This window comes from Harpegnathos saltator, unplaced genomic scaffold (genome assembly GCF_003227715.2).
Source record: "Harpegnathos saltator strain DR-91 unplaced genomic scaffold, Hsal_v8.6 scaffold374, whole genome shotgun sequence".
NCBI classification, from domain to species: domain Eukaryota; kingdom Metazoa; phylum Arthropoda; class Insecta; order Hymenoptera; family Formicidae; genus Harpegnathos; species Harpegnathos saltator.
This window is the reverse complement of record NW_020230177.1, coordinates 308,790-321,675: the sequence shown is the minus strand read 5'-3', so window position 1 is coordinate 321,675 and position 12,886 is coordinate 308,790. Positions and strand designations below refer to the sequence as shown.

The following is a 12,886-nucleotide window of genomic DNA, read 5'->3' as shown; positions in this document are numbered from 1 at the left end:
ACAACACGTGTGATCGCACGTAATTGCACATATTTTTAATCATTATGTCGATTGTCAATAACATCATTATCTCATTTTTATCGATGCTTTTTCAGAAAGGATGCGGTTATCACTTGGACCTCTTCGTTTTGGCGATCCTAATCGAGATATGCTCGGTGATGGGACTCCCGTGGTTCGTCGCAGCGACAGTACTTTCCATCAACCATGTGAACTCACTAAAGTTAGAATCCGAATGCGCTGCACCGGGCGAGAAACCGCAGTTCTTGGGCGTCCGCGAACAAAGAGTCACTCATATATTAATTTTCCTGATGATCGGTTGTTCAGTGCTGCTAACTCCCATGCTACGAAACATACCAATGCCGGTGTTGTTCGGTGTCTTCCTGTACATGGGCGTCGCATCATTGAAAGGTCTCCAATTCTTCGACAGGATTTTAATCATGTTAATGCCCGTTAAGTACCAGCCGGACTACATGTTCTTGCGTCAGGTGAGCAAACTTTATAAAATAAAGGAATGCCAAACACGTTTTGATCGAAAGGAAAACAGCATCTCTGATTCTTAGAATCAAATTTAATTTATGAGAATCAGAAGCATGGTTCGAAAGAATGCGTTTGGTTTATTTATTGTCACGTTAATTCAATTAATCTTTTCTATTTTTCCTTACAAAGAACCCCTAGAATAATTCCACATACATATATTTTATATACATTTATTTTACGATTGATCTGTTGATTTGTTCAAGGCACGTTTCTTAAATGAATTATTTCAAAAATTATAGAAATTTGAGACAATTGAGTCGAGTTATTTTCACGATGCCTAGTTTTCAATATTCTCAAGCAAGCACGTTTCCTTTCAGGTGCCGTTAAAGCGCGTGCACATGTTCACCGTGATCCAACTTACCTGTCTCGCTTGTCTCTGGATTATAAAGTCCTTCAGCACCACTTCTATCTTATTCCCCTTAATGGTGAGTAAACGACTTAAGGATTTCTTGTCGACACTTGTAGAATACGAAGATAAGGTATCGAAAGTATTCCATCGTATAAAGTATGAAGTTCCACACGGATTTCATTCGAGAAATTTTACGCGGAGATTTCCATGCGATCCGTTATTTTTACTAATGCTATACGGCTAATTTTGAAATCTGGATCAATATGCAACTAATGTCAAGCGCTGAGCGAAAAATTCTCTCTTGGCTAATATGCGGTATTTGTACTAAAATTTTTCCCGGTTTGAGATCAAAAGTTATCGTTTGATTGTAATTCAGTGCCGAACCAATATTAGCTACTAATATTCGGCCAGTATCGAAAATTCGGATACCTGGTAATATTCCGACGCAGGGCCAATTTTTAAATTTTATATATGAGAAACTATATGGACGATTTTGCGATATTCGGTTACGGTATCACTGTTTTTCACGTTTCCATTTATGTAAAAAATTATTAAAAGTGCTATCAATTCTTTTTTACTCATCTCTATCATTATTCAAAATTATGAATTATTTTACAAATTCAGTTATATAATTTTTATTGCTAAATCTTGTTTTTTAACAAAATTATAAATAAGTACATTCCTAAAATAATCTCACAACTAGTTTAAAGTATGTCACGTTTTGATTTTAGCGAGTGGAAAGACAAAAGCCAAGTAAGCTCGGTAGAGTTTAAGAAGTAACGGAGCATTTCGCAATGATTACAACTATTGTTGTGCTTTACAGCTTGTGGTGATGATTGGTATACGCAAATCCTTGGACCTGATGTTCACGCAACGCGAATTGAAGATTCTTGACGACGTAATGCCAGAGCCTAGTAAGAAGCATGCCGATGATCTTCGCAAGCTGGAGAACGGCGAGGTTAGCACCGTGACACGAATAGTAAACGGCATCATCTGTTGCAAATAGCATACAGACGGTGATTGCGTGGCGAATGCTCGCCCCGTGGTCACCATAAACCTCTCTGACTTCGGGGAATCTGCTTTTTGCCGAAGAAACGACATACATACTACAACGAGCGGTCGGACGAATCTGACCTAGAACGAAATTAGAGATTTTCCTTCTATTTTTTTTTCCCTCTTTTGTCGTCACTGCGCAGAGACCAGATTCGAGCAAAGACACTGTCCTCGGATACCAAGCTCTGAGACAAACTAGTTTAATTTAGCTGCGCATAGACACACGTATATGTATGCGGAATAATCTTTAAGGAACATAATCTGGCCTTCGATGATTTCGAAAACGGGCGGACCAACACTTTCTACGACATATATTCTTTTTACCGTCGGTTAGCTTTTACCATTTTTTACCGTCAGATCGAATCAACGCTTTACTCCCTTCTGGTCGAGTTTCGCGTTCGCGAAAAGGATGTTTTTTACCGCCTAAATCTACAAGGATGATGAGGATGGTACTACGAAAACCGCTCTCCGGGAATGTTTTTTTTTTTTTTTTTTTCTTTCTCAAAGCACGAAAGTGCTTCACTCAAAATAAACGGAAATAAATATTTATTCGTATCACTCGAGTGAGCAGCGGAAAAAACACTCCGTATTCTAATCGAGCTGAGAAAGAAAGAAAAAAAAAGAAAAATCTCTCGGTGGCAAATGACCACCCACTCGTCTTCCATTCAACACGTGTGCCAAACAATTGCCAGCAAACAAACATCCTTACTTTTAATCTAGGTGGTATACGAAACGACCAGTATTAAAAAAAGAAATAAAAGAAAAAAACAAGTAAATGTAATGATAATCGTTGTTGAATTTTTGAAACACACGGTAGACCTTTGGATACCGCGATCTTAAATGTTTGTATCGACAGCATTGTTGTTGTAGCGTGATTAGAGTAATGTGTTGAGTGTTGAACATTTTTGCGAGTGCTTCGAGCACGTCGACGGCTACCAGACGGGTCTCTTCACCTTGTTACGCCACTCCTCCCACCGTAATCGCCTATTGTTATTCTCCAATGGTGATCCTCTCGCACGATGATCCTTTCATTGTTTTCTCTTCGGTGATGATACGCACAAGTCGCCCTTCGATTCTTCGTTCTACGCCTTAGGCGAATTGTTTCAAATACAAATACCGTAGCGAGATTTTTCCCGTATGTTATAGCAACGTAGTTGTTCATCTTTATGCTTTGTTATCACGATGTAACACTCGAGATTAAGTGACATTGTCAATGTAATGTAGCCGCGATTGAGTGATATATTTGTGTATCCGGCACAGTCTCGGACAATAATAATAATAGCAAAATATTATGTTACCTCGTACGAATTAGGCTAGCATTTTTCTTTTTTAGCAACTTGTATACCTCATACATTGGTAAATTAAACCAAGGATTCCTCTTGATTCACGATCTGAAAGATCGCAATAAGTTCACCATAGGAGAGTACATGTTCGCCATTTCTTTCACCGCGACTAGAATTCTTAATATATATATTTACACACGACAAAATTGATCGCGCAACAGATTATTTAACGCACCGACGATATCTGCAAAGATATCTGATCGAGTACCAGTCGATCCACGCGCGGGACTAGTGTCTATTATCGACATCGATCCGCCGATATCTTGGCCGCGAATCCACTCCCGACATTTTTGTATCTCGATACGACGCGCCATCGTACACAGCCGCTACTTGTCTTGTCATGTAAAAATACATTACTGTTTCGAAACACACAAACCTCTTTATAATTCCAACATCTCCTAACACGATTAACGGCTCCACGTTCGAAACCTTTTATACACTTGAGCTTTTGCGACAATACGAGCACTAAGGCTTCCAATCGACGGTTACTATTCGACGAAAAATTCATAAAAACGACAAGAGGATGTGCAGTGCACTAATATTTTAAAATGATATCGTGATGTCTCACAGAAACTAACATAATCTTTAATTAACCGTTGTTTAATCATTGCTGTATGATTTAGCTTTAATTCTCATTGTATATGTGTGTACGTATGTATGTGTGTTTGGCGTATAATTTTATTTTCTGCACGAATTAATTAAACGTAACACAAATCCAACAGAACGTGAGAAAATCTGTTGACTCTCTGATAATGGAAATACAGAAGCTATATGAATCTAAATTCCATTATCAAGGAAGGGTTTAATCTTGGCCACTTGTTACTTCTCGGGGAAATTATCCTTCATACATAAGGTAAACTTAATTCGAGTTAATTTCTTATCTCGCGATCCCGCACAAAGTTCTGACTGATATCTAAATGACGACTGGTGCGACACGTTAATTTTCATACTCAACATGACAGAGAATAACGCCAATAAAAGAAGTTGCGTAATATTCTTCTAACCAAACGTTTTAACACGAGCGAACGATCGAACGAGAGACGTCGCCACGTGTTACGACCAACAGTGCGTTCGTTGTTAGCGATGCAATTAGAGACGGCATAACCGAGGGCGGAGGCACCGTGATTCACGGAGGGGAGTAACGAGCGGGAGAGAAAGAGAGAAAACGAACGAAATGACGAGCCGGAGAAACACGGGGTGCGGGAGTCGCGAGACGACAAATAAATGCCAGTCGTCGCCAATCCTCCTCCGCCTGTCATCGGTACGTCACCAATCAGTGCACGTCCGTAGTTTCGCCGCATAGCGACGATCATCGTTCTCTTCCGCGAGATAAGCGTCTTGTTCGCGATTCGGCGAGTGCATCCGTCTCACCCGCTCGTACACTAAGCTTCAATAAAGTCTCTTATCATTCACTCGACCAAAATCTATCACCCTCTCGAATGCTTCCATCGTGTTTGAATATATGCACAAATTATGTCACTCTTGTTGATTTGGCTAATCTGTCTGACAACTTGACAAATATCCCGTCACTTCCTATCTTATAGCATCCATCTTATAGCAACATGAAATGGATTTGAAGAATAGCTTTTGAACCGGTGAATGTTAATGTTCTGTTCAAGCTTGGTGTACAGAGATTGGTACAATAGCCTTAATACTTGTATTATTAAGAATTGTTACGATTTTCAACCATATCCTTCAACCATAACACATATACACGCAGATTGAAAATCGTAACCACCACGTGTGTTGAGGCTTGCTCACCACTCTGTGTGCACGGAGGAGAAGAGTGCTTCTCGAAAGAGAGAGATAGAGAAGAGAGAGAACGCTTTTGGCTGACGCGTACGTGCCGATGCGTGCATTGCGTGACACGCGCTTCGATCGCAATCGTCGTGGACTATGCGCCGCTCGAAAATCGATCGCGTTAGCAGCATGTTGCCCATTTGCCGCAATTAACGAGGACCGGCGAGGACATCATTGCCGCTTATACTTGACCGGACATCAAAACACATCGCCATCGCATCGTGTTTATTCGTTAGGCGATGAAGAAAAAAATATTGACGATACTGAAACATTACATAAAAACAGAAAAGAAAGCCTTTGGAAGAAAGAAATTGCTTGCAAATTTTGCAATAACTTAAAGTACAATCGCAAGCTCCGCGACACTGTGGCGAGTGTAAGCGTCAGTGTTATCTCTGTAATTTCGTTGTGTATCGGTCGGCTGCGAGCGGTACGATAATGACACGTTATTTGCGAGTAGCGAATAGAATTATCGAGATACAACACGCTTGTATAAAGACTATTTTAGAACGTCGCCTCCCCCACCCGATGCATTAAACACCGCCGACGAGCTCTCGTCATCGTCGAAGGGTCGTGGCACTTATAAATTATCCACAATCAGCAAAATCAGATCTCCTGTGAATTTATTTATATTCATAGCGTTACACGATTGCTCCACTCTCGAGCGCGCTTTATTACCTCTTAGTACACATTCATAATTTACCTGTCGTGTCATACGATCGATCGATCCGCTAAAGAGATACGCCGGCGAACAACGTGTAATGTCACATCTGCTGCCCGGCGATTCGCGAAGGCAACGCGAAGTCCGCTTGAATTTGCATGCATGGCCTGATACGTCGACTCGTCGCGCGACGTCAATTCTGTCTACCGTCGAGACTCATCCCGTTATTTAATTCGTCCTTCAGGATCAGGCTGAGACGATGGGATACGGACCTCCGGGCAACATCCAGATCTCTCTAGCCAACGGGAACATCATGAAGATCCCGCTGGCGAGCATCAACATCAGCGAGGAGGTGAACAAGACCGGCATCTGGCAGCAAGTCAACGAGGGCAACGAGAAGTCGAAGCAGTCCAAGTCACTCATTAAGTATGTGTCAAATTTCGACTGAGCGTCAGTCACGTCGAGCTTTATCAGAATAATTTCTGATCGATACAACTTGTCAGTGTAACTCGAATATTTAATTTTCAGCGAATGTCACGCAGAAACTAAAAACAAAAATGTTGCATGTAAAAGTCACGTGGTATTTTATATTCCATGATATTCGTTGGAAATTAAATGCATATGTTGCATCCGACGGGTGCAAGTACGCACATAAGGAATATTTATTTTTTGCTGATGCGCGACATATCCGTTCGACAACGTTCAAATCGCTGAAATCAGTGGGAAAATTCTACTCGCGACATTCCCTTGACATTGATTGAACTCCTCCGACGAGGAGGAGCAAATGAGTAAAATTGTCAGCAAATGAGTAAAATTTGTTCGATGCACAGTATGGGGAAACAAAAGAAGCACACAAAGAAGGACAATTCGTTGCTAGCCGACGAGACGACGAGGCTGACGACGATGACCGAGGAGGACGAGGATGACAGTGGGATCTCGATCAAGGTGACAAACGTAAATGACTCTAAATTCTAACTACCATCACCATCACCAAATCGACAATTCATATGGCAAGACACACAGCAAGAGCACCTATACACCGGCATGCAACATACTACCCCATGCACCACCGCTGTGAGTAAATTTACAAGCGAGGAGCGGCATGAGACGGCCCTCGTCGAGTCGTCGTTAAAACGAACTTAGACGCGGACGACTCGTCGCAGAGTACGCGGACTTTCACGGACGACGACGGGCACGGCGTTCTTTTCTTCTTTTTTTTATATCGTGTAACGGATACTTTTACCAAGCGATTTCACTTTGTCTCACTAAGTCACCCGCAAGTCTGCGAGAATCGCGCGAGATACTTGAAGAGACCGTCGGTCGATGAAAAGATGATTCATCAAGAATCGTTTTTGTTGTCGTTACTATAAGTTTTCGTCTCCCGATTTCCTCACCGCCACGCCACCGTCCGTGAGAAATTCGGCTCTGCAGCTCGTGCTTGCACTCTTAGAGATATCGCATGTTGCTCTTCGTTGCTTTCTACGCAACGAAGCAGTTGAATACGTTGATGATGAATTGATCGAGAAGACGTTACATGCGAGTCTGGCCCGTTGCGTCCACTTGTGTTTCTCACATGCGTCTCACGTGTGCGTCCTCGTGTATGGAGTAGTTGATACGAGAACTGACTGTGTGGATCGTTGTAGAAATAGAAATGCTAATCGTGCATCGTAGCCGATCGTAAGGTGCAAACTTTGGGAAGAAACAGACTGATATAACGTTTTCTCTCGAACGAGTCCGAATGAAGCGGAACGGAGAAACATTTAGTCGCATGTTCCTTTCTTATGTAGTACTTTTTGATTTTTATATCGCTGCATGAGCATTGAGAGATTCGCTTCCTTTGTTGACTTGAGGTATCAAGAAATCAAGCGCAAGTGGAAAGAGCAAATTTTCTCTTTTCCGTCTTTTTTTCTTTTTTTTGATGCGTTATTATTAAAACTGCCGCTGGTAATTCTGAGACACTCTGTATATCGCGTACGAGGATATCATATACTGACTCATCGTCTGTAAAGATTTACTTGAGACAAGCGTATTACGGGATATATTTCTTGTCGCACACAACGTGCCTCACACTTTCCATACATGTTTCAGAATCGCGCGAGCCAGTACTTAATTAGTCAACAAAATTCACAGAGGCGCGAACTTACAACGTCATAATTTTCCACGAAATGCTGATGACCCAACGCGGTCATTCATCCCGTTGGGGGAATTTGAGGGGAACCACGCGCACCACGAAGCGAGCTCCGTCGAATATCAATTGAAAGTTAACGAGTGATTCAATTGGACTATTTCAGGTAGATTTAATACGGTCCAAGGAAAGCATCAGTCCCTTGAAAGCGAATGGCACTACCTCAGCCGAAACTTCCGTTTAACATGAAGACCGAAGCGGCACCGAGCGCACGTTCACGCGACACGCAGGCTTCTTTGATCGATCGTCCCGAGACTTTCATCTATTTCGTTCCCTCCTCTGTAATTCGCGTCCGTTTCTTCTTCTCGGATCTCTCGCGAGTCGCCCAATAAGCTGTCGCGTTGTTACCGAGGCTTTCGTTCTTATTCGAGAAGCAACGCCACATTCACTCACTGTCTCATTTCGCGATTACTCTTGATTGTATTATATTTGTACTATACTTGCCGATCTCGATCGCGCGACCCTAGAATTTATACTCGACCGTAAACGACAGTCATCCATGCACAGAGAGAGAGTCCCGACGTGTCTGTACATATAGGTGCGTTTCGCTTCAGGATTCTCGCCAGTTAGTGTCCCGATCGTGTAACTTCACGAAGACTCTTCTCTCATCCCCGTGAAAGTGCACGAGAGACGCGCAAGCAAACGTAGTGTAGAAGCGGGAAAGAAACGGTATTTGTACATCTGTATTTTGTTGGCTTTGCCGGCGCGCGAATCGAGGGGATATCGACGATAGAAAGAGAGAAGGAGCGAGAGAAGAGGAGGATTCCAAACGTCGTAACGGAGACGTACGGTAGTTACATAGTAGTTTTTACATGCTAGTGACGACGGAAAAGAAAGTATGGTAAATTATAAGAATTTCATACATACACACACACACACACAAAACACACACGTACCCACTCCATTAAACTCCACTGCATTTCGATCGAACGATCGAAATGCGAATCAGCAAGAGCCGTGGTGTTTATTACGAGTCGTTAGGGATATCTCCACGCTGAAACTCGTGAAAAGCGCACATTTTTCCAAATCGTGAGCGACACCAAAGGGACAAAGAGGAGAATACACCGATACATACGTCGTATTTATAAAATATGTATGCGCTTGAATGTAAAATCGCGATCAAATGCGCGTCAGAATTTGAATTTTCGGAATTGCACAATGACTTTTCAAGACTCTTGGGAAGTTAGTCGAGCTTCAACGTATTCGACGCATGGGAAAGGACAATATCGGTTTGTGTAACTGAATAGATTCGGTCGCGGAAAACGAGATATCTCCGCTTCCGCGAGCGGAAACATTCGTCTGGACGTTCAGCTGTGTAAAACTCGGTTGAAATAAGTGACGACGAATGATTGAGTAGAAACAGGAATTCTTCCGTTTTTACAACCGAATACTCCATATGCTCTCTATTCTTCTTAGACGATTCAGGCGGATGCAGTTACACCAACAGAGTCGCCTTTTCCGTGTGTGCGATGTTCCGTTCTCAATATTTCAACGTGATAGTTTTGCGCGTTGCACTGTACGCGAACACGAGTCGCAGGAGGGAGGGAGGGAGGGAGGGAGGGAAGGAGGGAAAAAAGTGAGAGATCGAATGTATCGTTTTGCCGTGCGGTGCGACGCGCGATCCTGCGCGCGCGTGTAGCGATTAAGTAGCTGAAACATGTCTATAATTATAGTATGCCAAAGAAACCCCGTAATCTATATATGTACCAACGCTTCCTTCGAGGGATATCTCGCGGGTCAGCGAGCAAACGATTCTCGAACGTGGAGCGGATTCTCTCCGCGAATAATGTTCGCGAAGTAGGGAGAACGCTCGTTGGGGAAAACGCGATCGAAAAACTTGGACTCGTCTCAGAAGAGTTCGTCTCTCTTCTCGACGTGCTGCTGCTCTCCACGACGACGAGGATCGATTCTCGAGGACATTCGACAAAAAGTATCTTGTAGCACGGCGCATCGTTCGTTTGGTTGTTTGTTGCCGAAAATTCCGCACCGGCTGAAAGTCTCTTGCGCGAGAGCTGAACATCGGAATTCTATTTTCGTAAATCTTTTGATATCTGGACATGTCCAACTAGCCATCAGCGACAATATCGACGTATTCTAATTATAGTGAAATTAGTTTGCCCCCTCCCTCCGTCCCACCGCAGGATTCGCGACGAAAATTCTCCGTGCCGCGGTGAGGTACGACGCGCAACGTGCTTTTTTATAACGCAGTCCCTTGAAGGATAACCGATCTCGTTTGTGATTAGAGAGAGATGATGTACATCGTGTCGGTTCGTATAGTCCGCGGTGTGTGCAGTAGCTAATCGTTTACGACAGTTTACGCATACAATTAATATTCTGTTGAGCGACAGCATTGAGACGCATCCACGTGCGAAACCAGATCTAGTCGATCGAGCAAGAGTCGCTGGCTTTTATTTGCCTCTCAAGGGAAAACGATTTTCGCAGCTTCGATCACGCATCGCGAAACAGATACTTTATCACGCCGTACGCTCAATTCATGTCACACACGTCAGTTTATCGCGAATAACAAGTCCGGATGCAATTTCCGTAATAACGCAGACGAGACCAATTACGATTCGTTGCGAGTCAGTTCAGTGCAACGTTACGTATAAAATAACGTGAGTAATGCAACTGCAGAAGTTGCCAGAAGTCGACAGAATGTTAACAAGTGCGCCAAGCAGGAAAATCGTCGATCCCTTTTCTCAAATAACCCGCGACACGGGCCGATAATTAAGATTTTCATTGCGTTCAAAAGAGTCAGCCTCCCCGACTTAGCTAGTCGGCCGATCGGTCAATCAATCAAGACACAATCATTCTCGCGTGAAATCTCCACGAAATTGGATAAGCTAGCTAGCCGGGAGAAGGAATAACGTTCTGCGCGATATATATTTTTTTACACGGACAGTTTGGCAAAAAGTGCATTTCAACTCGACGCGAAGCCGACGCGAGAGAGTCATGTGTTACGATACGCGCGGTACATTCGACACGCAGGAGTGCTCAAAGGGAGAAGACCTATAGTTAAAATCAATATCACGTAAACATTTGTATCTCGCTGGAAAGTATAATCGTGCGTATCGCGTACTTCTTAGATATATGCATATATTTTTAAGCGGCGGACGAGAAAACGTGCGCGCTCTCGCGTATCCGCCGAAAGAGGCGAGCCGCGTAAAATTGCGGAAAAGCGTCCGATGTCAATGAGACCGGCGCGAGTCGTGTCGTTTGTTAACCGAGTGAACCAGAACGAATCCGGAAAGCGTGGCGTGCGACCTTCGCGACGCGGGTGCGAACGTGCGAGAAGAAATATTAAAATTGACCGTTAATGTGTAAAAAATAAAATAAAATTATGTTGTCAAAAACAGATGTATATGCGCGACATGTATGTGTGTGTGTTTGCGCGCGTGCATGCGTATGTTGAGTCCGTATCAGATCAGGTGAAGCTCATGGTCAGACTAGATATCGGAGATATTGGGAACCGCGAGTCGAAGACTGGAAACTTGATCAGTCGGATAGAAGCGAGTTAACATCCAATACGCGAGTAAAACAAGTCGCGCGACTAGGCTGACGACGAAAACGTCGATTGAGATTCGCCGAGTTCTAATCTCTAGTTTGCAATCCTCAATCTGATATGAACTTAACGCAGGCGAGATCACAAAGCGACGGACGGATTACAATCGCCGACGTTAGTATTAACTGGTTGTGACTAGCTAGAGAAGAGAAGTCGTCTCGGGAGCGAGTCGCCGAGCCGACGTGGAAAGTAGCTGAACACCTTTCGTGCACCTCTGAATCATGTAATCTTCAGTCGGACGAGCGATCCGAATCGAGACGGAGTTGCTTGAGAAAGTGACGCTTAGAAACGTGAGCCTACACTATAGCCGGATGGGACCGCGGACTCGAGGAGAACGAACCTTCTGCGCGCACCTGGACAGTATCAGTCGCAGACAGCTCATAAGGACGATCGCTCGATGACGAAGATGCGCGTTCGCACGATGGAGCATGTCGACGAGAGGCCTCGTCGAGGCAACGTGACAGCGAGTGAGTGTGATTCAAGATGTAAAAGGGCTGATTACGAAGATTACATCCAGGGGGCTGAATATGGCGAACAATGTGAACGACGGAGCATTAAAGTTCGTATTAGAAATTTGTACTAGAATTCCATTCTGTCTCGTTGTACTCTGTAGTGTCGGGTACCGTTCAGCTTTAGTTAATACACATGATGTATGATTAATAAATTAATTGATAATTATATGTAATTTATGTAAGTTAGATTGTTCTCACACTCTTAATTTTGTTCAGTCCTGAAAAAAACCCGGAAGAAATATTCTTTCAGTTTTGATTATTTATAGAGGGCGAGCGAATTGAAATACGACGTTTGTTAACAAAGAAATAGGAAATTTAGAATTTTCTCTTTAAAATGTATGCCAATCCAATTTTTCCTTCAAATAACATTTCCTTGTAAAACTTTAATGATATGACATTGAAGATTGTATGGTCGTCACTTTTCGTTTAACTTTATGTTAAATTATCTTTTAGCAAACAACGAGGGAAAAATTTAGTATTCATATGGTTAAAAACTAAAGATTTTAAGCTACATAATGCCTTCTGGACTATTTCGATATTTTCAATTTTGCCGTAATTACATCTCGTTGAATTTTGTCTATTTTTTATTTCGGAAATAAAAAAAATATATACCAGGGTGAGATTTCACCCATGACAACACCAGTGTGATTTTCTTTGATGCTTTTTTTAAAAGTTCAGATATTTCGTCGACTCGTGGGATATTTATAATCGGAGTCTCGTCGCGTTAATTAACACGTGCTCCTCCGAGCGGATCGAGTGCTCACCAGACAGCGACGGCCACTGTCAGTGCCACGAGCGAATGTCTGGAGCGGACGGGATGCTGAATGCAAGAAGCAGGACGAAGGGAACGGGACGCGGGCAACGATACATCATGCGTTTCTAGACGT

The 12,886-nt window shown here is 43.1% G+C and overlaps 1 protein-coding gene across 17 annotated transcripts in view; it reads left to right on the top strand.

The window, feature by feature from the left end:
* Ndae1 (Na[+]-driven anion exchanger 1) overlaps window positions 1-10,953 on the top strand; it is a 63,248-nt gene extending 52,295 nt beyond the window's left edge. For 13 of the 17 annotated variants that reach the window (XM_025300531.1, XM_025300530.1, XM_025300540.1 and 10 more), the window contains 6 exons: window positions 96-485; window positions 855-962; window positions 1,710-1,844; window positions 5,985-6,166; window positions 6,571-6,694; window positions 8,032-10,953. In XM_025300531.1, the coding sequence (XP_025156316.1) occupies window positions 96-485; window positions 855-962; window positions 1,710-1,844; window positions 5,985-6,166; window positions 6,571-6,694; window positions 8,032-8,109 (1,017 nt within the window). In that variant the 3' untranslated portion in view covers window positions 8,110-10,953. Of the gene's footprint in view, window positions 1-95; window positions 486-854; window positions 963-1,709; window positions 1,845-5,984; window positions 6,167-6,570; window positions 6,815-8,031 lie in introns of all 17 variants that reach the window. The other 4 variants (XR_003113171.1, XR_003113170.1, XM_025300536.1 and 1 more) reach the window with 2 other exon arrangements.
* Window positions 10,954-12,886: the final 1,933 nt, after the last annotated feature.